We start from the raw sequence: 26098 nt of genomic DNA, 5'->3' as shown, positions 1-26098 counted from the left end.
GGGCTCGTGCTGCTCGTTACTTTGATTGATAAAGAGTGGGCTGGATTTTAAAAAGGTACAATACTTTTAAATGAGGTTTCTCAAATGTTGCAGACCCCAGCGTTAATACAGTATCTGTGCTGTAAACTCACCACACCAGGAAGACAGCTCTCCACCTCAGGGTTAGGGCCATCGCTGTAGTGGTTGCCGTGGTTACCAGGGGAACCAGTGGATGAGTCAGATGAGCTGTCCGGGCTTGAAGGCATGTTGGCACTCACCTGGGTCAGCTTGGCCGTGATCAGCTACACACAACAAAATAAATCATAGTGAGTTAATTCTGATCTAAAAACAAACCATTTGACCAGGACACTGTGGTTAGGATCACTCATTTTAAAGGAGAGTACAAAAGAGGCAACACAGCACCTTTCCAAAAGAACAGTCCAACATTCTCACCGTTTTGTCCTTCAAATTGAGCTGCCCAATCAGCTTCCTGTCGTCAGCTGGATCAACGACCTCTCCACCAATGAAGAGCTCGATCTTGGTGTGCGCAGCATTGGCTTTGATCCTGTTGAGGATGCCACGCCGCACCGAACCGATTGTGTCATTGGTGTGTGACCAGATGTCCAAGTCGTCCACCTGACGCCCCTGGTTGGGGAAACGGACGATCAATGTGATATGCTTCCCTCTGAAGGCTCTGCAAGAGAAAACGGAAGACAGGTTGCCCTGAGGTTTCAGTGACTGAGTAAAGACATGCCACCGTTGTTAAACTCACTGAGAGGAACACAGAGGTCCTCAGCTATGTTGGGCAACAATGTACCGATTTTAAGAAAAGTAATCTATATGATTCATTTTAATAAGGCCCCTGTATAAAATATTACTTCAGTCTCTGGGTGGGCATTTCGTTAATTCTTGTGGCTGTACCTTGACATAGGCAGTATAGTCCTCTCCTCGTGGTAGTCACTGTCACACTCATTGATGTACTCTTTGAGTACGGTGAGCACTCGCACCATGCGGATAGCCTCCTGACGGGCGCAGTTGATGCTGTCTTTGTCTCCATCCAACACACACAGCGTGTCATAGGACGCCTTCAGACGGTCAAAACATGACTGGATGAAATCTTCATGAATTTCCACCTAAAAGGGGAAGGAAACAGGTACAATGATGAAGAGACACAATTTATCACCAAATGATTGTAAATAATGATATTTGTTGACAAATAAATCTAGACAGGAAGGAGACAAGAAAAAACAAAAACAGACAAAGCAGATTAAACTTCTGCCCCGACTGAAACAGAACAACCAGTCTACCTGATTGACTTGTAACTTTGGTCCGAGGTTGGTGTAGATCTCTTTCAGCAGGTCTATGGCTCGGCTGGCGATGTCATCGCTTCCTTGAATTACCACCTGGGGGAGAGAGGAGATTATAGGATGAAGTCATACTCAGAACTGAGAGCTTGACACGTCTGTGGCGCTACAAAGCACTTTAGTAAAGAGGAGCCTCATTATTGCCCACTCAGAACACGAGAGGGGGAAGGCGAGGGGCGCAAGGGATCACAAAATATGAATTGTTATTAATCGTTCTGATTGTAACTTTTAGAGATGCCCCGATCACGTTTCTGTTTGCAGCTGACACAAATTGGCGTTCGTTTATGAGCTATATCTGCAGATACAGATCGTTTTTTGTTGCTATTTTGTTATAGCAGCTGGTATACAGGGCTCCAGTTATTTTTCACCAGCGTCCTGGAATGTTTTTTATTATAATAATTTCAACCAATCTGGAGTGAGTGTAAAAGTATTTTTTACTATGTCAGTCATCTATAGTAGTTATTTGCATAAAAACATTTCGAATGATAAAGAAATAAAATACTTTTTGGCATTCATATTTTTAATTTAATTTAATTTAATTGAGTTATTGCTCGTGTTAGGATGTAATTCCCGCTCTAATATCTGTATAGTGCTGTGAAAAAATCTTTCTAAACAACTGTTTTTATTTTAGTTTCTTGCCAAAAAGCTACATTTTAGGATATTTGCAGGATAACCACCACTTTACCCGGCTTGATCTTCAATAAGGTGCTGGAAGTATCAAAAAGCTCAAACTGGTAGAATAGATATCCGCACACTTAAATCTATGCAGAGCTTTTAGCTTTCAGTCATAAGGACCTTCCTCAGAGCAAACAGCCACAAGATTACATCTGAACACATAACTTTATGATACACCTTCACCCAACTTATTTTTACTGAATCGAGCATTGACTGTAGCATAATGGAACTCAATGGAACCTCCTTACGTTAGCCCCGGTGCTGCCAACGTTACTGGCTTTTCTCCAGCCGATTTCACTACAACACTACGCTCTGTTACATGACGAGGCACGGTGCAATGCACTATAAGACTGACGTTTAATCTCTTGCATGAGCATGTCAAAGAGACAAAACCAAACAGAAATGGCCCTGGAGGAAGAGGCGATCTCAAAAACACATGTACAGTCATACCTTGTGTCCACTGTCAACTCCTCTTTCTGTCGATGCAATTCCTACCTCAAGGCTACAATGACAAGTGTACAGGAGTGACGCACTGCAGAGCATCGTTAGCTCACATGTGCGCCATTATATCAGAGCTTAACTTATGTCAGAGCAGAGAGTGCATGTGGAATGTGAGCCTACCTATTCACAGGTACATTTACACAATTGGCAGATGCTTTTGGGCAAAAGCAACATAAAAATGAGGTACAACCCAATCCATAATAGATCAAGGAAAGGTCTTTGAGAATAAGTGATTCATCACCCAGTTCCACAAACCCTGTGGATACATGAAGCAACGTAGCAATTACAAATGTTTTGAGAGAGCGAGAGAGTATATTGGGTGGAATATGTATTCTCGGAAGAGGCAAGTCTTGAAGCATCTTCTTACGACATAAAGTAATATTTAAGTGGTAATCAAGGTGACTAAATTAAGATTTCAGTTTTTTATGTTTTCAAATTGTTTCTTAAAGCTAATATAAAAGTATATAACATAAAAAGAAAAGAAAACTGGCAAACGCATTTAAAGGCACTTTCAAATGTCTGCCTCCCTCCCCAATAAACACACTGTGTGTGTGTGTGTGTGTGTGTGTGTGTGTGTGTGTGTGTGTGTGTGTGTGTGTGTGTGTGTGTGTGTGTGTGTGTGTGTGCCCATTGCATGGTACTCCTCACCCTCCAGAGGTAGTCCAAGCCTATTAGTTCCAGGTCATCCATCATGTAGGCCCGGCGCTTCGCCACCAGCTTGCCCTCCCTGCAGTTGACCGCCTTGAAGAACCTCTCGAAGCATTTCATGCCATTCTCCGTCAGCAGGGACGGGTCCAACTGCAGAACGTTGTTCTCAAAGAAGTCCTTATTGATGTCTGGGTCCAGGTCTGGTTCATCACCCATCAGCTTGGAGTACCTATTGGGTGGTATTTGAATAAGCATTCAAAACACATGTTTTCTACTTTTTCATAAATATAAGGAATTAATTTAAGCCGAAGATGAGAAGAAATCAAATCCAACTGTACCATTTGAAGCAGGCCTCGCGGTCACAGAGAAACACTGCGTTCTCAGCCAGACACTTCCAGATCTGCTTGGCCTGAGGGGCACACAGCCAAAGCTGACCATCTTTTAGCAGGAACCTGGAAAGTAAAACCAACAGGAAAATCAATAGCAGACGCTGGTGGCCAGAAGGTTAAAGAAATATGCTCGTGAAGGTCATTTAGTTCCTCCCAGACGTGAATCATAATAGCTGGTGGGGTGAAGTCACTGGGTACCACTTGCTCCTCCCTAATTACCCACTGCTGTCCTTGAACGAGCTACTTCAATTGAGTGGCTCAGTAGCTAGAAGACACGACTGCGGATGTAATGTGTAGCTGCTAGGCTTTTTTTACAAAATGGACTATGACAGTACCAGTAATTGAATGGATCTAGTAGCAATGCAGCTGAACCGAGCCAACACATTATGAGAGATGTGATCCTGATTGAACACAAAATCCAGCTGTGTTTAAGGCAGAATATGATCGATAACTAAGGTTTTCATATCTAAATTTCTTCCATTCCTAGTTGTCGTCTCAGCTTTTACTAAAACGTGAGATGTGATGTTGTACCTCAGGAAGTTGAGTCGTTCCTGTACTTCCTGCACATGGCTGTAGCGGCTTCCTGGTCTGACCGTCTGAGGGTCAAACTCAGCCTGTTCTTCTGTAAGAGCATACATACGAGCGGTCAGACTGCAGACAGTGCACACCCCTGACCCAACTGCTGTACCCACTGAACCGGGGAGCTATTTGTGGCCCCCCCCAACAGCGTACCTTTGGAGAACTGCCTCATGGTCTCCATGTAGGCCGAGAGGTTCTCGGCCACCAGGGTGACCAGAGCGTGGTTATGCTGCAGCTGGTTGATCAGGTCATGGCGGTAAAACACATGAGGACTTCTCTGAGTTTGACTAAGGAGAGAACAGCAGGAGGAGGGGAGGTTGTCAGGGGGACAGAAAACAGAAATACGCTGAGGAAGCAAGGAAGACTAAAAAACAAAGTGAGAATGAAGCGGACATACACAATTTAACACAATTTCTGATTCAAAATGAATAAATAAATAAATAAAAACATAGCATGACTGATTTCTCTTTTTTTTATTTTATCAGGGACATTAAGAAAGCAGCGTTTGGTGTATATATATGTGTGTGTGTCATAGAAGAACCAGCAGAAGAAGTCATATCAATGAAGGTCATTTCCTGCCTTGTTTTCCACATAAAAAGAAAGTTTTTGGCTTGAAAACTAAATTCAAAAACTAGATGAGTTTGAGTTTTGATAGCCACATGGAAATCTGATATACACTAAAAACAGTGTTAATTACCAATGCCAAATAAAAACACATTTTAAAAAGTTGGCTAAGATTTATTAAAATTCTGCAGTTAGATTAAGACTCCAGTTTATCAGTAGCAGCTAGATTATGCAGAATAGAGCCACTACTTTCTAAAACACATTCTAGAGCTACTACAGATCATTAGTATGAGTTTGAGTGGGTTCAAGGCAGGAAATACCCCTGATATGTTGCTGTGAGTGATTTGTGCTGAAAAGAGCTGGCATCAGGAAGAATGGGGCTCCATCTCAAAGGACCTTTCATTTAGTTGTGCAACGGTCTAGATTAAAAGGACTATTCTGGGCATGTATTATGGCTTGTGTTCAGTACTGACAAACTGCACAGAAACGCCCATAAAGTGCCTCTGGAGAAATGATGCACGTCATACAGACTTATCCCAAAGATGTCCGTTTTAGAAACTATGGTAACCACGCCTCATACAAATGAATGGACATTTAGAAACTTGACTTTGATTTGATCAAACCTGAAGTTGCATTCAATATGAACAAACGATTCCATCTCAAGCTATTTTTATATTATGTTGAATAAACAGAATTAACATAGTAATAAAAGTCATTATTATTAAACACTCAACATTAATAAGGGGCTATTGTATTTTATATATTTCATAATATACGACTGTGATTCTGGTATGAACCATAGCAGTGCGATCATTCTAGTAGCTAGATGTTACAGGGAACACAGCTTGTATGACTTTTTATTCCTCATCAGAATATCCTAATATTGTCTGAGTGACACTCGGAGGTGGTCTGCTGTTATTTTTGATTTAAACTGAGTTGCAGAAACAGGAAGTTTCTCAATGACTCCACGGTGATGTACTGTAATTTGATTGATCTTTGGAAATGAATCATCAAGTTTGACTAATTATTCACACAATTGAAAATATTTTCAAGTTTCTAGGCAATATTTTATTAATTATTATTTAATATATATTTATTTTGTTTTCATTATTTGTGTATATTAATTAAATTATTATTGACAGGCTGACTGAATGAATGTGAGATTTCCACGTCACGTTCACATGCAGGTCATTTAAATTTGTTGTCAGTACGTAAATGGGTTTACCGTCATGCTTAGTATATACGCGTATCTCAAATCTAGTTTTTCATTTATTAAGTAGAGGCTGGCATCTTCCAGTACCGTTTCTGATCTCAACAGGTACAAACTTGTGACCACAGCTTTTGGTCCTATTCATCAATGCTCTAGGTTTGTCTTTTTTGTTTTTTTGACCTACGGTCAAGTGCAACAGAGAATGTGATGGATGAGCATCTGGGTTGCTACGGCTCCCCTTTTCAATGAAAGGGATCTATAGCTCATTGCTTTGCTATCAGAATACCAGTATCTTGTCTGTTGTTCGACTGAACTACACATGTGCAGGACTTTGAACAGGAGATAAGATGAGGTATCAGTCATTTGAGATGAAACCCAAGAAAGAATTGCTTAAGCGGATTCATGACAGAGATTTACATTTTATATAGTAAATATATCATAAACATGTTCAAAGAGAAAGTCAGACTTGACGTGAAACAGAAATAGGTAGAACCCTGGAATTAGCACTCAACTTACCCCACTAAGTTCGTTTGTATGTTAATTGGCATTTTCTTTCTGAAAAACAACAGGCATGTATACTACATGTTTTCTACATGGACTAGAAAAAAGCACTACTTCAAATCAAATAATTTGCGATTAATGCTAAACAATATGACTTCATATCACAAATTCTTTCACAAATGTAGCATGGTAATGTTAAGTTAATGCTTATGTTTGTAAATAATTTTTTTTTTTTTTTTTACAGTTCCCTGGCAACTTACAAGTCCTTGTAACATGATTCACTGACAGAACAAGTTTTGAATTATGCTAAAGCTACACTTCTTAATAGCATGTATAGCAATAAGGCATTTTTCCATTGTACACGTTTTGCCTCGTCACCGAAGGAGAACAGCACAGGTGCATCTGTTTCGGGGTCCTGGTATTCTACCAATAACACTGTTAATGTTTCTAGTACAAACTGTGCTTTTCCCTACTACAATGAGTCAAAATGTCCACAGTGAAAAAAGGCCTATGATTTAAAAAAAATATTCATGTAAACACAAACTAACTTAATATCTACAAGCTAGCTACGAGACTAGACAGGTAACGAGCTAGTCGGCTAAAGACAAATGGCATTTTGACTGGATGGATGTGACTGATTAGGCACGGGCTTAGGAGTAGTTTAAGTTGCACCTGAGTCTGTAGACTTTCTCCTGTGCTATCGTTTTAGCTTTGTTCCAGTATAACAAAGCAAATGAAGGAAGTGTACCTTTCAGCTACTTTCAGTGTACTAAAAAGAAAAGTGTGCATCCCTTGCCCCAGATCAACCTATTACTAAACTATAAAAAACAACGCCCAGCTGCGCCCGTCAGGAGGCTATCCGCATGGTGCAATTGCTCTAACGCCCAGCCACTGGTCAGCACCGATAGTAAATGTGTGCAGCGGGATGAGTTGGAGAGGACAATTGTGATGTTATTGTGCAATGATGTGATACTACACTGCAGGTCCAGTTACTCTCTTGGGGACTAAGAGAAAGAGTAGACATGCCTCGGGTCTTGTGCAAATGTGACTAAAATGCCAGCTGGTCAAAATTAAGTAGATGTGAAAATCACGAGTCTCGTCGCTCTCCTATTGGGTGTTCATGCATTATGTGCAAAATACAGATGAATAATTCAGAATATAGCACTCTAAGACTACATTAAATAAACACTTCAAACCTGCCGACATTAGAACGGTCCTGTGATATAAAGATGACTTACCTAAGGTTTTGAGGGGCTTCTCCAAAGAGGCTACAGATTTCTCTGATTTGCTTCAGGGCAGGGATCACCCATTTGTCATTGGTTCGTAGCTCCTCTATGAAGCGATCTATCCACTGAATCTTCTGCGCGTCTCTGTCCTGTGAGTGAAAATTAAACATCGTCAGGGTTTTTGACTTACACCAAGTCCTCCATCTGGTATTTGGCGTGCCGTGTAACTTCAAACAAATTCACCAACATGCACCTGTGAGCAACTGTAATCTAAAATTTTGATGTGAGCACTAAGCGCCTGGTCCATGATGTCTACAGGCACATCATCGCTGTGCGCCAGGTTCCACAGCAGGTTGAGGACCTTGTGGGCCATCACCCCGTCCTTATCGTCCTCGGCCAAGCGCCGGATGAGTTCCAGCAGTTTCTCACGCTGCTTCTTGCTGGCGTTGGTCCAGCTTGCCTACACGAGAGAAACAACCAGGTCCAGAGATTAAGGCGGCGCATACGGCAGTATGTTGTTGTGATGCAGCAACGTAATTGAGCCAGAACCGAATGAAAAGATGCAGTATATTGTGTACAAAACCCTTTTTATGATCTGTGATTGGGTTATTAATCAAACTCTTACTCACCTTGAAACAGTCAAAAAGGTGATCGAGCTGCTCCGGTGAGAAGTCCCATGCCAGCTTGGCCAGGAGGTCGTGGACGTTCTTCACAATGGCCTCATGCTTACCAGCCTGCAGATACAACAAGCCGACCGCTGGTTAACAACATACTTCTAAGCAGCGTCAGGGATATGTTGCAGCTGTGATGCAGATGTGTTGGAAAGTAAGCCATGACCGGTACCATGGTTGTTTTTTTGAAAACGCATGTAACAAATGTACATCTGAACTCTGTTACATTGCGTTACTCTAAGTGTGAAGAGGTCAAACTCCCAGCAACACTTTAACACATAGACAACAACTTTACTGTGAGACGCTGCCACACCAAAGTGGAATTCATCTCTTCAGACATTTTCCTTTCTCCGTGCACCTTGGGAAAAGGTGGAGCTGTTCCACAAATCCTTCCTTTACTGCGACTCCAGGTGCGACCAGAGCCAAGTCCACAGCTGCGTGTGGTGATCGCGCCACACAGGCTCAACTAGTACTGGTATGGACGGTAATGCAAACGCTAGTGATAGCAGCCCAGTGACTGGTATAAATGGAATAAAAAAGGGACTATGAGGACCATTTCTAGTCTGAAAACATAGCTGGGCAAGAAAACGTGACTGAAGGAAAACCGTGACCGGACAGGTGCTGTCGTGCAAATCCAAAACATACAATATTAACTCACTAAATAGCTCCAAGCTCTTTTCATTTAACATTCTAAAAAAGTACAGCAGCATACAGTTCGCTCGCACAAAACATAACCACGCACTCAAGTTGTGTTAAGTGAGGGCTGCAGTAACTCACACTTTTTGGTGGCTATTTGACACTGCCATTGATTTACTGCTGACTCATCATTCACTACTCTTAACCTGCAAGTGATAACACAGCAGAGTGCTTCGCCCCTACTCTGATAGCAGAGGCAGTTATTCTGTACCTTTTTTTATTACCAAACATTACAGCAGTGGTCACTGCAGCCACACCTGGCGGAGACCTTTCTAGTTATCAGGGTTCATACACATTTTGACCAATGGATTTCCTTGACTTTTCCATGACTCTAAACCAAATTTCCATGACCAAACATTTTGTGAAATCTCGGTGTATACATGAAAAAGTGAGAAAATGTAGTATTTAAACGAACAATGAGAATTCCAAAGCATACAGTCTACCTTAAATGACAAACAAATGAGAGACAATAGTTTGATTAAAAGAATAAACATTTATAAATATACTCTGGTTGACAGACGCATCAATAAGAGCTTCAGTAGGTAGTAGCATCCAGCTAGTGCACATATTGCTTTCCTTTTTATGTCGTGGAAATATTTCATTGAACCCTGTTACTGTATGGCTTAATATTAACTTCCACTGTTACTGTACAGCTGTTGGAATTGTGGCCTATCTTCTATTTGCAATTAATATGCATTCAATCCAGTTAAATTATTGAAATGAAAATGATAATCTACTCTGGCTAAGGTACCTTATCAAGAGTAAAATAATAGCTGTGATATATACACACCTCTGCATTAGCAACCTGCTGAAATGAAGGTACAGGCACCTTAACCCTCTCATTACTTCAGGGTTCTTGGGAGCAACGTGGGACTGTTGGGACTGTTAGTACACTGGCTGTGGTCATTACAGTGAACATGTATGTCAGTGTGATAAGAGGACACGTGAGCCCTTGTTGCTGTAGTTCATCTCCTTGCAGCAGACCCTGCATTTAGCATACCCTGCCTTATTATCAATGTATTTAAAATACTGTGACAGCAGGAAGCTGTACTCGTGTCTGTTTAGACCTCCACCTTTATCCAGGCCCAGCTCCTTCACATCTCAGCCCTGCGTCAAGCTGCGCTACACAAACAGCCTCCTCTCCCTGAAGCTCTTTGACCTCATCATCTCATCAGTATCTGGATGTTTCGTGGTCATGAAAGTTATTCTGACCACGAAATCATCCTCACTCTACTTTGAGTTAAACAAAACAACCTGCAACCAGATGCGCCGGTGTTCCGGTTTAACGTTCATGAGTGGCCGCGTGAACTGAACTGGAACAAGGGGGGGCTGTATGTTTCATCACGTTACATTTTTTCCTTCTAAATCGTGATAATGACAAACGTTAACAGTCGACAAAGTTCCGCATGCAGTAGACATTAACTTAACCCAGCAAGTCTGAAGTGTAACGGAGCATAACGTAACTTAAACTTTAACGGAGGGAAATGAAGACGCTGTAGACATCTGAACGCTGATTGGCCAAGACTCGACACATCAAAGATGTTCTATTGCAAAGATCACGACATCACCTTTTCTCCTCGTCTCACTCCAATCTGAGAAACGCTGGCTGACAACTCACCGTAAATGAACGACATGGAAATTTGAATATAACAAATTTCCATGACTTTTCCAAACCTTTTGGGATTTTATTTTTTTCCAATAACCATGACTTTTCCAGGTTTTCCATGACTGTACGAACCCTGAGTTATTGAATCTTTTGGTAAGACAATAAGATTAATACTGAAAGAATATTGGTCGTTGCAGCGTACCTGTGCCGCCCAGATGTTGTCCAGATCCTGCATTGTAAGAGCTTTTTCTTTGATAACGAAGCGAAGGATCTTTTCCAGCTTCTCTACGTACTGCGGCTGGTGCAAACTGTCCCTCAGCACAATAGACAGGATGTGGTTCTGCTGGATCCACTCCTGAAACACACGAGAGGAGAGGTGCATGTTAGGTAGAGAAATCGTTTGACGCACCGCACAAAAAGTCAAGGGCTTAGCATACCGCCATGCGCTCTGCAGTCAGCCACTCCTCCTCCTCAGGGTTATGCCGATGAGTGTAGTAGGACACACTGGAGATCACCTTGTTCACTTCATTTAGTGCATTCATTTTGCCGTTAAAAGAAGAAATTTGCAATAACCTGGGGATGAAAATAGAGAATTAATTTAATCAACATCAAATCATTAAATGTGTTTAAGGATGATTGCACCAAAATGTTAACAACTAATAATGACATGATCTTTTGGTACTTGCCTAAGAATCATTTTTAATCTAAAAATCTCTAAATTCTTCACGGTTTCCTCCTGCCCTGGTACACGAGAAGCCAGATTCTTCAGAGACTTGATTATCATGGACAGTGCGTCGTTTTTGGCTTCATTCTTGGCCTCTTTCTTCAGCTCCTCGTCCGTGAGGTTCTCTAGAAACTGGGGAACCATCTCGATGACTGGAAGGAAGTACTTCTTTACCGTGTGCAATGTGAGGAACTCGTAACACTGGCCGAAAGGCCTGTAAACGCAGGGAGCACAAAAAACCAGGGTCAGCGTTACACCGACAACACAGAAAACATCCAGGACAGCACATCGACGTGTTGCAGAATATTGTGTTCAAGGAATAACGGGCTCACTTGATAAGTGCAGCAATGATCTGGACGTTCAGTGCTTGGCCGCTCATGAAGCGGTCGTGCAACATTTGAAACCCGTTTAACGTGCCAAATTTGTTTATTAAGTCCACCAACCAGCCCTGTGGAAAGAAAAAAACAAGAGAAACATTGAGATATTTTATCTCCATCTCTGGAACACTTTCCAAACTCTTTTTCATAAATCTGTTTCCCTTTTTGGGTTGCTTTGCAGTGTAGGCAAATGTTGTCAAATTCTGATGTAGAACAACTTTTTGTGCACGACATTCCACCGTTGAATCAGGCTTTCACCACCTGAAGACGTGCACGCTCGTATGCAACAGCCAATAGAAACGCCCTGTCTTTGAAATGACCTGTGACTGGCCAAAGTCTCCCGTCACAAGCTGGACCAGGAGTCGGCAACCTTTTCTACCCAAAGAGCCATTTTGCCCTATTTCCCACCAAATAAAATTTGTCTGGAGCCGCAAAAGCTATTTGATATCACAGCTTATGAAGTTGTATTTATATAGTTACATTATATATACAAAAACTATAGTTTGTTGTATTTATGAAAATATAGAACAAGAATAAAGACAATTCTTGACATTCTTTTGCAATTTTACCTGACATAACAATATCTCTTAACTCTTATGAAGAGCTCAGTTTGCTGCAGCAGCTGAGAATTCGCTCTTTTTCGCTCATCTCCAGCGTGACACTTCTCAGCAAATGCTGTGTGCTTGTTCTGGAAGCATACAGGTAAGCCAGCATCGTTGGCAGTGAAAGCAAATGAAGACGTCCATGCAGAATTAAACTATTTTCCTCCGTGACTTTTCTTTTTTTTGGATTTATCCATTGATAGTTTACAGAGGGCGGGGGTCTGAAAATCATGATTTCACCTGCAGGGAAAACGCTAGACAGGGGTAGAGGATTTAACTGCCTGTGGGAATAATTAACATATAAGATTCTGTTCATTCTTGCTTATAAATTATATTCTCTCTGAACACGTTTCTCTTTTTGGAGAACGTCATGTGAGATAACTTCCTCTATCAGCGCAATTTCCCTGCTCTTCTTTCTATTTCCTCGTCTCTCCCCCCGTGTGTCACGTGTGTAAACCTCGCTCGAATCAGGAAACTTGTCAGAATACCCATATTTGATTGGCTGAGCTGCATCACGTGATGTGATTTGCAATGCATTGGTCGGTGTGTTTCCTGCACCGCCGAACAAGTGCTGTAACGCAGTGGCGGCTGGTGGAAAATGTTCTAGGTACGGCCATCCTATCAATTTCAGCAAACATCCCAGTGTGATTTAATGCAAAAAATGTAAGTATCAAACACGCATTATTACTTGGCAGTTAAATATTTAACATGTATTCCAACACGAAAACAATCAGTAAATAACACTTATATAATATAATATAATATAACATGTTTATTTATTGAGATGCCCCTATGGACCTTGTTATAGGAGGTAAAGATCAGGATAAGTAAACATGAAGTGTAATTATAAATATTGATGTAAAATTAAGCTATGATGAGTTTTCACTGTTAATTTAACATCTCTATTACATGTTGATGCCTCCATGACCAAGTTAAGCAGATGAGACTGAGGACAACTATAGAAATAAAAGATGTTCACTTTGCATAATATGTAGCTTGACAGAGTTCTCCATGTGTGTCCTGGTGTTCTCATGTTTCCTTACCTCCTCATCCCTCACTCCCGTAACTGTCCATGCTGGATCCGTCCCAGTTCTTTTAAAAAGCTAAATAAATTATGACTATAACGTCATCCAGCTAGCCAAACCTGTCTGGTGTACAGCTAGTACAGAAGCTTCGCATGTACTGCTTCCCTTTCCCGCGGGTCTGCTGTCTGATTGTGAGGTCAGGCTGATCTGATATCAGCTCTTTGGCTGCAGAATCTCCGCCAAAGTTCTCCTCTCAAACGGGGGTTGGAGGAGGAGTGCTCGCGCTGGCGCTCGCCTGTAGAGACTTCTCCTGACGAGAACGCGCAGCGAGGGGGGCCTGATCGTTCTGGCCCCAAGCTGAATCTATTTGAGGGCGCTGATTGGCCAAATTGTATGTCACTCATTTATATCTTGAATCAGCAATTGGCTAAACTGCTTCATAGACCCGCCTCTTTTGGGCCAAAACGATCAGGCCCCCCAAGCTGCGCGTTCTCAGTGTCGTGCACACAGACAGAGAGCACGAGCAGAGAGCACACAGGCCGAGAGGACGAGCAGGAAAAGCATATATTTTGCGCAGATATCATATTTTACACACATTACTGGGTATATTCCATAGTTCAAAAACACAAATATTGACAATTTGTATAATTTATGATTATTATCATTCTTTTTTTATTTTTTGTGGCTCATGGTGGGGCCATGCCCCATGGCCCTCTATTGACCAGCCGCCACTGCTGTAACGGCTGAATAAGAGGCGCCGGTTAAAGTTTAAACTCTGTGCCCACGATATATAATTCCAAAATATCTATCGGTTTTTAGTTCCTGGGTCCGGATCACCATTTGGGGACCTCAGGGAGCAGCAACACAGAGGCTAAAGAGCCATAGGTTGCCGACCCCTGAGCTAGACTGTCTAAAGACTGAAGCAGAGCCAGGAGGATGTTTTCTCTCAGACCACTTCAATTACAATATGCTGACAGGTTATTATGGAATCTTAGCCCAATGATGCAAAAAAACCTTCCTATCCAAGCTTTCATTTCTTCAACTAAATTAAAACATTTCTTGGTTTCTTTTTCAGACGACCAAAGTTCACAATCACAGCTTGAAAAAACAAACATGTTGTGCATCATTAATATTAGAGAGGGACTAGAAGAGACCACAAATACCTTCACCTGACAAGAAATGTAACCGTTGCTTTGTAGCCAATAAATACTTTTAAGCTTAAAAAAAACAAAAGAGTTGCAAAATGTGACTTAATAGTCTCAGCGGGACCCTAAGTAGTCCTGGGCCCCCTGCCAACAGAGTCAGACAGGCGAGCAGTGCTGCAGTACTGTTCACACTGACCCCCTGCCCACGCTAAACTCATCACTTTTCACTAGAAAATGTCTATTCTCTGGTGTATCCACCTTCTCTTTAACACAATCTGTTTTCTGACACACATGCCCGATGGACTGCAAGTACCATATGTTTCATTAGCAGGCTACTCCAGAGAGGGATTCTCTTTGTTTCACCCTTAGGGTGAGACTAAAATGCCACTCTATGGATTCTGTCTGGCGGGAAGAAAGACAGGTCGACTGTCCTCTGGAGGAAGAACACAGGCTGTTTCTTGTTTAATTGAACACAAGCCCAAACATTTACCACATGATAGAATTTGTAACGTAACATCATGCACAATCTAAACTGTTGAAAAGTGTCTAGTAGACAATCATCTGATCACATAATGTAGGGCAAAAAGGGTGAGTTTTAAGAAAGAACAAGGATGAAAGAGTGTACAATGAGCCTCATTAAACTTGTTGAACACCATATTAAAGAGGCACAATTTTCATGCGGTGGTGACTCACCTTAGGAGAGCGTGGGTCTGGTGGCCGGGCGAAGAGCTCATCGTCGGCCAGCTGTGCTCCAGCGGGGACGGTCTCAGAGGGCCGTGTGCCGTTGTAGATATGGAACTTGCAGTGGGGGTTGGTGGCCATGGCCAATAGCTCCAGTAGAGGGAACCAGTCCTGAGAGAGCTTGGCCACACACAGCTCCACCAACCGGTGTGTGTTGTTGATGATACACCTCTGTGAGACAAGGTGTGTGGAGGGGAAAAAAAGTGGTATTAACAATCAGACCATGAGAGACGGAGAACAAAAGCCAGAGGGGGCGAGGAAGAGAATTTCAAGTCCAATGTCTTTTCTCAGAAACGCTGCGATCCGCTTCTAGTTTAGGAACAATCTTACATTCTGACCTTAAAATCTAGTGTTTCCCACACACAGGATTTGCTTGGGTTGTCCGAGTATATTCGGACTTATTACTACACAAAAGTTAATAAATATAGATTGACATCAATATGAGTTGGCGAGATAACGTTAGCACAGTAGCCTGTAACTAATGTTCAAATCTTCTCTCCCAATGGAGCCTTTAATCTCCTGGATCTACTCTTCTGCATCACTTCAAGTTGAAGTCAGAGGCCCGGTATGTTGACAACAGGTTAGAAAAGGATGTAGAATGCAATTTAGAGATATTTGTCAGTGTAAGCCATTTATAATTAACGTTTTTTGCACAAATTAAAGTAAATCAGTCATATTCCATGGCCTAATACATACATGTACAATACATAGTATCCAAATAAGAATTTACTTTAATTAACAAGTTGAATCAAAACTAAACAGTGTGGGTCGACAGTTCAAATTAATATGCGTTATTACTTTGTGTTTTCGTTTATAAAAACTGAATGTTTTCACTGATACCTTAACATTAATACACTTTACTTGGAAATATGAGAAACACTATATTATTCATGGCTTCTGCCCGGTTACCCTGCAGCCAGGCGAGCCTCGATAGAGCAGCTGCCACAGACTTCACCTCTACAATAGACTAACTGTCAACTCGGATGTTTTACACAAACTTTGGTGCAATTACTGGCTTCTCGCATCATCAACATGTTTGAAACTTCAGATTTACACATAAAACAAAACAAAAAGTGTGCCTGCTAGTCAGATCATTAATAAAATGACCCTTCTGCATGGTTCTCGTCAGATTCACAGATGTGAAGGAGCCAGATACCAGGAATCAATATGGGACTGAGTCATCAAAGCATTCCAGAGAAGCTTTCAGACATCAGTAAAGTCGTGTAGTTTACTAGCATCTGGTTGCATCCTGAACATTTTTGGGTGGAATGAGAATAAATCAGAGCAGCTGTGGATAATAACAAAATAAGTGTTTCCTGTGTAATGTACTAAATTAAAGTTATAGATTAAAACAATGTAGTCAACAATATTTAAAAGGTGACAGGAGAAAGAAAAGGACATTTTGCTCCTTTACGTTCCAGAGATCAATCTCCTTAATACAACACAACAGCAAGCCTCAGCTACCTCCAACAAACGGATCATTGACTGATCACTGCTGGCGTTGCCTCTTTCCCTCAGCTCTAAGAAAAGCAAACAGGTAACTCCATTTACAGGCAAGACCCTGGTCTGAGCATCGCAAGCATCCACTGAGATAAGGGCAAATGTGTAAAAGAATATATAAAAGCTAAGGAGACCATTCTGAGTCCTACCACCTGACAATAATATGGATTTTTGTCAACCTAACGCCTTCGATCCCTCCCATATCAACCAGTACAAAGTGGTTGTCGTGCTCTGTGGGAACTGAAAGTGGCGTCAAATTACAAAGACGGTTATCCTCTACTTAAATTGAGCTTCTACATGCATTACAAACAAGGAGCCATGTTTCATTCATTAAAAAAATGAACAGCTGATGGGTAATGATGGGTTGCGTATTTCATTTGAAAAGAAGAAAATATACATCTTTCAAGCTATTTAAGTATGAAAATATAAAGTAACAGTGAAAACTCACATGAATCTCAAACTTCCAGCCACTGACCGCCTCATCTGTCAGGATCTTTGTGAAGGAGATGGTCAGACCATCTCGGAAAAATCTCTGACAAGCCTCACACTTCACATCCAGTCCTGCAAAAAAAAAAAAAAAAGTTAGGATTCAATTTTCTTAAAAATGCAAGATCCGAGATTGGGAGCATTTCGATGATCTCTCAACATGTCAACGTAGAGCCGGTGGCTCATAGCTTATGGTGCTGACAGCACAAAGTGCAAACTCCGGCGAATCCGCTGACATAGCTAGCAGTGTTCACCAGAGTGTGGGTACTACGCTTCTGTGACTGTGTTGTCTGTCGGCACGGCGTTATCAGCTATAACTAGGGTTGGGTGTCGTTTGGGTCTTTTTCGATACCGGTGCTAAAACGATAACGGTACCTAAACGGTGCCTGAACAGATAATATATTGTTCAATTTGAAGAAAAAAGTAACGGTTTAAAGTATACTATAAATATAAATAAATACAAAACACTTTGCTTCAAACTACAGCTTCAAACTTTTTAACTTCAAACTATGAACAATATATTAACTGTTAACAGTTTACAGTATACTTAAATATAAATAAATACAACACACACACACACTACAGCTTCAAACTTCAGCAATTATTTTGCAGAAATATGAGCATATGCCTTCTCTGGCAAAATACGACACCTCTCCTGATTATTATATTTTATTTAACCAGTTGGTGGCGCTAATGCGCCAATTCATCGTTTGCCAACCGCCACTACACCTCGAAGAAGAAGAAGGTTTTGCGTGCCGGATGTTGTGCTTGTTATGAGCGGCAGCGCTAAGTACCCGGATGTCGATGGAGGAAGTCAGTAGGCTGCCAGCCGTATGACAGATCTCGTTCTCATTTTTTGTTTTTTTTTAATAAATCATGGCCGAAGCTTTGCCAGAATGATGGAGGGGTTTGTTTCTAAGCGCGCACGGCTCGTCCGGTTGTAATAATATTATTATGAGTGAGGAGCGGAGGACCGATGCTATCGTTAGCATCGGTCCTAGGACGAGCTAACGAGTTGTGTAAAAAAGTATTTCAATCGGCTCAGGCACCGAAAGGAAGCACCGAAATCTGCGTTGCATTTCGGTCTGGTAGATACCGGTCGTACGGTACGATACAGGCACCGGTTTTCGGTACCCAACCCTAGCTATAACCGCAGTACAGAGCAGCTGCAGTCCGACATATATTGAAAATATATTTTTGATAATTGAGTCGATTCAGAGAGCATTTAATATTTATCAACAGCCTGAGTGTAATAGGAAGGGTACGATTCAGACACTGACCTGACAAAGGTCCTTTGTTGACAAAATATTTCTTCTCATAACATAACATAATGAGTGCAGATAGAGTAGAAAAACAAACATGCCATTCATATTTGGTTCAGCACAGAGGAAGTGTCTTACCTGGTTACACACATTTGAATACGTCGACTCCACCGAGTCAACAAATTTTAGACCAGAATTTAAATGTGAACATTTGCTGCTTTCTCGGTTTCATTTCATTGTAAATTTAAATCTTTGGGTTTTGGAGAGATTAATCCACAAAGTAATATCATAAAAAATGACCATATCTGTACATTTCTACCAATCGGTGAAGTTATTTTTCAAGCACAAAGGGTAAAACATTTGTTTGATAAAATTGTACATTACATATCTGTGTGTGATGTGTTAAACACATTGGGTTCTGGGAAGGTGTAGAGGGGTCTTACTCACTATTTACTGAGATTCTATAAACAACATTAATCAAATGACTGAAAACATATTCAACAGATTAATTAAAAATGAAAGTAATCATAGTAGTGGCCTTATTCTCTACACTTAAATTGACTTTGTGATGATGAATAATCTGTACTGCATGATTAGCCTTGAAAAGCAATGACTGAGAGATGTAAGTGCCACAAAGCATCTCTATAGACAGAAGAACACGCTGTATATTCATACCTTTTTTACTCAGGTCAATAGCAGCTTCCAAGAGGACTTCTAACTCGCCTTTTGGCAAAACTGGAACGACCCAACGAGGCCTGGGGGGGAAAAAACATGAATCAACAAAGGCATGCTAAGTGCTACATGCTCAGTCAATGGAAGACGTGAGGAGAGGCTGGTTCATGGAGCACTGAATTGAGCTGGATTTGAAAATAATTTAACCTAAATCAAAAATACATAACATCACAAACTATGCAAAAAAAATGTTTCTGTGAGAGCCTGTTAGTTCTGTAATTGTTGAAATTCACAGTTGTCCCCTGTGGGTATTGTGAGCATCTACTGGTAATGATCAATTATGTGGATAATGTCACAATTACCTACAGACTGGAATTTGAGGAAATCCCACTTTACAAGGAACCCTGCCGTGGAAACTCACTTTAAACAAGTTACCCTGTGGAGTTTTCAAACAATATTTCTGTGAGCGGCTCAAAGACCTGTGTGCCTGTCGTGTGCCGAGTTAGAGGTGAGCGAGGATGCAGCCATGTGAGTAAATACCTGTTGATCATGTCATCCAACTTGGCTAGGTCAGTGTGAGGGAAGGCGGGCTCCTCCTCTTCCAGCTGAGGGGGGGCATCCCCCTGGCCCTGCTCATCCGGTGGGCTCACTGGAGAGTTCTCGTTGGATGAGTTAGGAGATGATGTCTAGAAAAAACACACACAATCAGAATCATGCAGTGCCTACTGATCTCTGTATCATATTAGGGCTGCAACTAACGATTATTTTAATAATCGATTAATCGGGTGATTATTTTATTATGTTATGTCGTAGATTTTGTTCTTATTATAAATGCTTCTATTGTTTCTGTTTTTAACATGTAAAGTGTCTTTGAGTGCCTTTTAAAGCGCTATATAAATAAAATGCATTATTATTATTATCTTCAGAAAGTGCACAAACAGGTTGCTCCTTGAACATCCCTGAGCTGTTAAAGTAATAATTTAAAATAAAATGGACTAACACAAAAAACATACACATGTGCACAAAAATATGTATATTTTAGTTTAAAGGGACCTGAGCTGTCAGAACAATAAATAATTTATAAAAAATAAATAAAAATACAAACTTAACAGGATTTGTTTGAATGTCAGAACTTGTTCTCTACACTACACTCAAACTGAATCATCACCGTGGTGCTCCCGTGCCATATCATGTCGCTTTTGCATATCTTGCAATGAACACACTTAATTTATTAAGTGTGAACCTTGGACCACTTAGGTCGTACTGATTTATCTGCCTCCGCCATGTTTCAGAACAACGTTACGGGTCCGATGCTCTTTCCTCTGTTGTAAATTGTTTGATCGCATGTTTACTTTTATTGTGAAGAGCATGAAAACGGAAGTGATTTTACTGTGAAGAGACAGGAAGTATCATGATACTTGCTTATTCACGGCAACAATGATAACGATAAGTGAAAACCTAACGTATATGTCGGGTGCAAGAGCGGTCTGTTCACTGTAACAGTTAAACTGCAGTTTTCAGGAAGTAAAGTGTTCCGTTCAAAACCAGACGTGTCTTGGTTGTCATTAGAAGCTCCACTTCACAACAACCTGCGCTGAGCTCCGCATTTCTTTTTTTTTTCTCAAACACCTCCGCGACTTATTGAGTGGCGTAATAATCGCGCGACACAACGAATCGATAATGAAATTTGATAATCTATAATGAAAACTATTTTAATAATCGATTATTATCTATTCGTTGTTGCAGCCCTATATCATACACTACAATACTACCTCAGGCCAGGTATCAAAAACACAAAACACCTAAAAATAACTTAATTCAAAGAATTAGTCACGAGTGGAGTAGATTAAATCCGTCAGATATAAAGCTTGTGTGCATCATGTTTGCAACATAGACACATTGTGGGAAAAATATTAACATTTGGAAATGTAATATAATTGAAATATGTGTACTATGTAATGCAAAAGAAAAGTAATAAATTCCCAATTAGCTTTTATGTTCATTACACAACGGAAAACTAAATTGTTGGGGACAAAAAACAGAAGAAACTTCGTTACCGTTTGTTTCTCTCCACTTGTGGGGTGAAGAATTTCAAGTAAAGTAACAGCCATGTTGTTACACAATTATTATTTATTTCTATGTATTTAATTCATATGTAATCTATTTATTGTAGTTATTTTAAAAAAAATGTATATTTATTTTGATAGTGTGACTAACAGAGAGGTGAGGACTAGTTCCTGGCTGGATGTCGTGGTAACAGGGCAGGTGTATTGAACCATTCAACCACCAGGATGTTTCCTGTTAATCTGTTTGGATTTCGTGTCTATTAACACATAAATGTTATTCCATAAATAAATATGAGAACCAACAGCATCATTTAAGGCAAGAAGAAACGCTGAAATCGCACCAACACGTTTTAAAGGTATATTTTAGTGGTGTCACGGATTAGCCCTCACGGTTCGGATCAGCCCTCACGGTTCGGATCAGCCCTCACGGTTATAAATGCAGAGTGTCAGTGAACAGATATAAAGCAGTAGTGTGTTCACGTGAACGGAGCAGCTTAGAAGCATTTAACGGTGAAGTCATGGCGAGCGGAGGAACTTGAGAAGCCGCGGCGTCATTTAAGTCGCAAGTTTGGGAGAATTTTGTCTTCCCTGTGACGTATAATGACGGATGAGGGTGGTGAACAAAGCATTACGGTATGTAGGCGTTATTTAAAGAGAAAGACACACGACAACGGCAAAACATCGGCATGTCCACACATATGAAGAGCCACCATCCCGTCTGTCAGCGACGGGGACACTCCGGTGTGGGAAAACAAAGGATTTCTAAATCTGGTTAAAATGCTTGAGCCACGCTACGAAATCCACTCACGCAGTGTGAAGCTGTTCCAGGCCTCTATGAGAAGGAAAAGACTGTAGAGACTGCTTTCACCACAGCGGAGTGATTCTTAGTCCGGTGCTGTAGACACGCCCCCTCTGTGTATTTGAATAGCATAACCTGACAGGAAGTAAACATAGACCCAAGTTGTAGCCGAGCAGTTCAGTTCGAACAGTGGAAGCTAGCTCACTGGCTGTTTCTTTCTTTCAATATTATTGAAAGGACGAGGATATCAGAATTGAGTATTCTTGAATGTTTTATTTTTATTTCATTTTGTTTCAAATTGGACATCTTCAATATTTTTGTTTTCATGTAAGACTATAGCCCAAAGTTCTTTGCTTTAAGTGTTCTTGAAGTTCTTTAATTAATAAATGGAAAGCAAAGTTATATTTGTTTCCTCCCCTTTTCTTTGTTGATCCGAAAAATTATCCGAACCGTGACTCCTGAACCGTGATCCGAACCGTGAGGTTTCTGATCCGTGACACCCCTAGTATATTTAAATATTCTTTGCCTGTCAGCTCACTGACGGTCATCATTAACTGAAACAGGCTGCCGTTTATCCAATGTGCGCACTCGTCTGGTCACTCGCTAACGAGGCTGTGCCATTTGTCATTTATTAATGGGGCACTTTTGATCACTGGTGTATCGAAACAAAGGATCTGATACGGGCCCCGGCTTTATGCAGCTGATACCAATCCATCAAAATTCTTTAAAAATGGGCCCTGAACAATGCACCAGCCTCACCACATCCCTTGAAGAATTATTCTGAATTTACTAAATACTGTGTTCTTCCATAAATGAATCCAAATCTGCAGCAAAACAACAACCGACGACAACCGCATAACTCACTTAAAGTTTCAGTAAAGCTGCTGCAAATTCAGTCATTTTTAGTGGACAAATCCTCTAAAGAGAGAGTGGAACTTGAATTGCTGTTGCACACCCACACCGGTTTCTATAGGGCCATGTACCAATGGAGAGGCAAGGCCCACTTCTTGCATGGGATAGGGTTTCTATTGTCCCGATCACTAAGTGTACATGCATGTAGGCATAAAGAAGCAGGTGTCTCTCCTGAAAGGCCTTTAAACAAAGCCATTCAAGTCATTATGCTCGTAGCATTTGGCGCACAGAGCAATGCTCTTTTCATCCTTATCCACCCAGAGGAAACAAAACCTGTAGGCCGACATGGATGTGTTAGAAGTATAACTGTGTTAGCATGTGGGTGTATCCGTGTTACGGTGCTGTCAAACAGACATTTTTTGGAAGGACGGAGTGCTTGAGAAACAAAAGGCAGCAATGCGCATCCACGGATGTGAGTTTAAGCGCCAACGTGACCGTTCCCGACTTTATCTCCTTCCTACTCCAACGAGTGTGTGTGAACATCGCCGGCGGTGTGAGCAGCTGTGTGTGTCTGTGTGTGACGGAGTAAAAGAGCGACACACACAGTGGAGGGAGATGCAGAACTGAGAAATATGAAATGTGGGGGTGTGTGGTGAAGGCTCCTTCTGCTTGGCTGACCTACATAGGCAGCTTGCCTCTCACGTCTCACCACAGCTCATCTCTAACCAACACAGGCCTGCACATGCACACGCACTTTATCCATCACTCAGGAGGCTCTGTTCATTGATGCCTCGCCTCCACTCTTTCTCCCTCTTTTCCGCTCCCTACTCCCCTCCCTTTTTGTCCCCTTGGGCATCTGTGTGTGGTTTAGGTGGGAGCAATATCTTCTTTTTTTAAACACTGTGCTGCAGTGTCTGGACCAACAAAATAAAAATATATATCAAAAGACATTACGACCCTTCTCCTTTCACAGGTTAATCTAAACGCATGTGTCTACCGTCAGTGTAGTGCACAGTCATGTAAAACAAAGACGAGACAACGCGATTGGATGAAAGCAGCAGCCAGCCAAAGTGGACAACAGAAATATTCAACATATAGGACAAAATATCGTGACAGACAATGAGTGAAAGTCTAAAGTTTTGGAAAGATGATGCTGACCTGGTTCTGTGACAGTGCGGGTTGGCTTTGAGCATCAGGTGCCTGGCCCTGGCCCTGACTGTCGTTGCCCCCCACCGGAGAGCCACGCGTGGTGGCCGTCATGCTCGCCACGGGGCAGATCTTGGCAATCTTGGCCTCTTAGGGAGCGCTGGCCAGGAGGGAAATCACAGCCACCTCAGCCCGGACGCACGAGAGAGGGACACAAGCACCTGGAGATCTGGACGTGCCGCTGAGACCATTGCATAACCTGGAGCGGGGAAGAGGGGGTAAAGGTCACAACAATCAGCAGGCTGGTTAAACTGTAATGCACAAGAGAAACACACAAGGGGGTTGTAATCAACCATCTATATCAACTTGTTCTGAACAAGGCTGTGTCTGGTAGTCAACCGCTTTTTTCTCACGACCTCACAAATGTTCTGTGTTGGGTGGCCAACTGGATGTGTTATGAATCAGGATGCTACAGACATGCTTTGGAGGGCCGACACGGATCACTAAAGTAAATTTGATGTAGAATATCCAGCATCGATGATTCAATAAATCTTAATTACACTTTATGAAGTCAGGAACCGCATCATCTTACACTTACAGTTGTAGATCGTCAATTGATAACAGACAGTTTTTACATCAAGTAATTTGCCAACCATGAGACATGAGACTACAGTGACCGGTGGTGTTGGGGCTCGCAAGCTCATCTAGCCCTACAATTATAATATCAATAATGAACAGCATAAGGAATAATAACATCAAACTTTGAGTCACCCCAAAAGTAATCCTACAAATGCTTAGTTAAATTTGAACTAAATTCTGTTGCATCTCGCTAACACAGGGCTGTTGAGGCACTTGCTGTGAAGAAGTAGCCGGAGGACACAGTCTGCCTGAGTCCATCTCAAGTCCCACCACAGTCGACAGCATCATCTCAATTGTGTACACGGACGAGGTGAACATACAGCCTCAGGTGTGTATCGTGGCGTTAGGGCAACAATGATGAATTGTTACGTGAACGCAGTGTTTTATATTTACTTTACTAGTTTTTCTGACTGGCGTATTGAAAAACGACTGACTTAGTCATTTGTAATGCATATTATCAGTCACTCGTTCTCTAGATATCTTGGTTTTTGCCGATTCTGTTTAATGCAACTTGGGTCTTATTTTAGTTGTTTTGGCCATTGTTTTTTCACCAATTATAATAGAATTGAGCTCACCAAGTTAATTGCAGAGATCTAAGAACATGGTGACATTGTTATTGCCGATAGGTCAGAAACCCTGAGCAGTCACATGGTCTGATCTTTTCAAACAACCCGCCAGTTAGGCCAGATTATCTAACAGACTTCATCTGGAGGTAAAACTTGTAGCGTCAATAATGTTTCCTCACTGAGAGGTTGAGCCAGGAAGTTGGTGCGTAAACTGTAAGATATTTACTGCAGTGTTTGAGCAATACCGGTTTTCTTTCCATTTCTATTCCAAACATCTTTATATAATCTGGAGGTTTCTTTAAAACCTGCGTGATCAGGATGCCCCGTGAGCCAAATGTTTTAAGGAGCATTCCACATAACGACAACTGCCCCGGTTAGATTCCAGCCAGAGCACATTTGTGGCTTGTCATACCTTGCCCCGTCTGACTTCTTCTTGCAGATGGCACGGCATTCTCAGACGCAAGCAAATAACTTGAGTGATTGCAATTATTTATTAGAAAAAGGAACGATGAACAAAACAAGGAAAAGACCCTACTTGTATGACACAGGAATCCCCCCCGTTAAATGTCAGTACGACATGATTCAGCCTGCCAATTCAGCACTTGGCTGTCTGATCAACAACAAATCTGGAAGAAAAATATGTCCTAATGCATTTCAATCCAATATGTCCAAGCTTCAGCTTTCATTACAGATAACTTTCAAACACAATATGGTTGAGTGGTTTTCATTTTTTTTAGCATCCAGTCTTTTTGAAAAGAGCCACATGTAACAAGAGATATTTTGGTCAGGATAACTGTACAATGATAGAACTATGAATGAACTGCTATGACATTTGGGACCTATACACACACATGCCTTTAAATCAGCAGCCAAAAACCTGAAGTTTA

The 26098-nt window shown here is 41.4% G+C and overlaps 1 protein-coding gene across 3 annotated transcripts in view; it reads right to left on the bottom strand.

The window, feature by feature from the left end:
- Positions 1 to 26098, bottom strand: part of usp9 (ubiquitin specific peptidase 9) — a 43814-nt gene that overhangs the window by 14807 nt on the left and 2909 nt on the right. The window contains exons 2-22 of one of the 3 annotated variants that reach the window (XM_079277137.1): positions 24019 to 24265; positions 19684 to 19829; positions 19147 to 19226; positions 17172 to 17284; positions 15176 to 15394; positions 11666 to 11781; positions 11296 to 11547; positions 11047 to 11182; positions 10812 to 10964; positions 8266 to 8370; positions 7884 to 8096; positions 7649 to 7785; positions 6426 to 6464; positions 4289 to 4422; positions 4088 to 4178; positions 3506 to 3619; positions 3168 to 3396; positions 1287 to 1382; positions 901 to 1112; positions 433 to 673; positions 132 to 281 (exon numbers count right to left, since the gene is read on the bottom strand). In XM_079277137.1, the coding sequence (XP_079133263.1) occupies positions 132 to 281; positions 433 to 673; positions 901 to 1112; positions 1287 to 1382; positions 3168 to 3396; positions 3506 to 3619; positions 4088 to 4178; positions 4289 to 4422; positions 6426 to 6464; positions 7649 to 7785; positions 7884 to 8096; positions 8266 to 8370; positions 10812 to 10964; positions 11047 to 11182; positions 11296 to 11547; positions 11666 to 11781; positions 15176 to 15394; positions 17172 to 17284; positions 19147 to 19226; positions 19684 to 19829; positions 24019 to 24120 (3078 nt within the window). In that variant the 5' untranslated portion in view covers positions 24121 to 24265. The remainder of the gene's footprint in view (positions 1 to 131; positions 282 to 432; positions 674 to 900; positions 1113 to 1286; positions 1383 to 3167; positions 3397 to 3505; positions 3620 to 4087; positions 4179 to 4288; positions 4423 to 6425; positions 6465 to 7648; positions 7786 to 7883; positions 8097 to 8265; positions 8371 to 10811; positions 10965 to 11046; positions 11183 to 11295; positions 11548 to 11665; positions 11782 to 15175; positions 15395 to 17171; positions 17285 to 19146; positions 19227 to 19683; positions 19830 to 24018; positions 24266 to 26098) is intronic. The other 2 variants (XM_079277139.1, XM_079277138.1) reach the window with 2 other exon arrangements.

This window comes from Melanostigma gelatinosum (genome assembly GCF_949748355.1).
Source record: "Melanostigma gelatinosum genome assembly, chromosome: 10".
Lineage (NCBI taxonomy): Eukaryota > Metazoa > Chordata > Actinopteri > Perciformes > Zoarcidae > Melanostigma > Melanostigma gelatinosum.
Note: the sequence above shows the minus strand (reverse complement) of the source record. Positions and strands in the feature narration are given on the sequence as shown.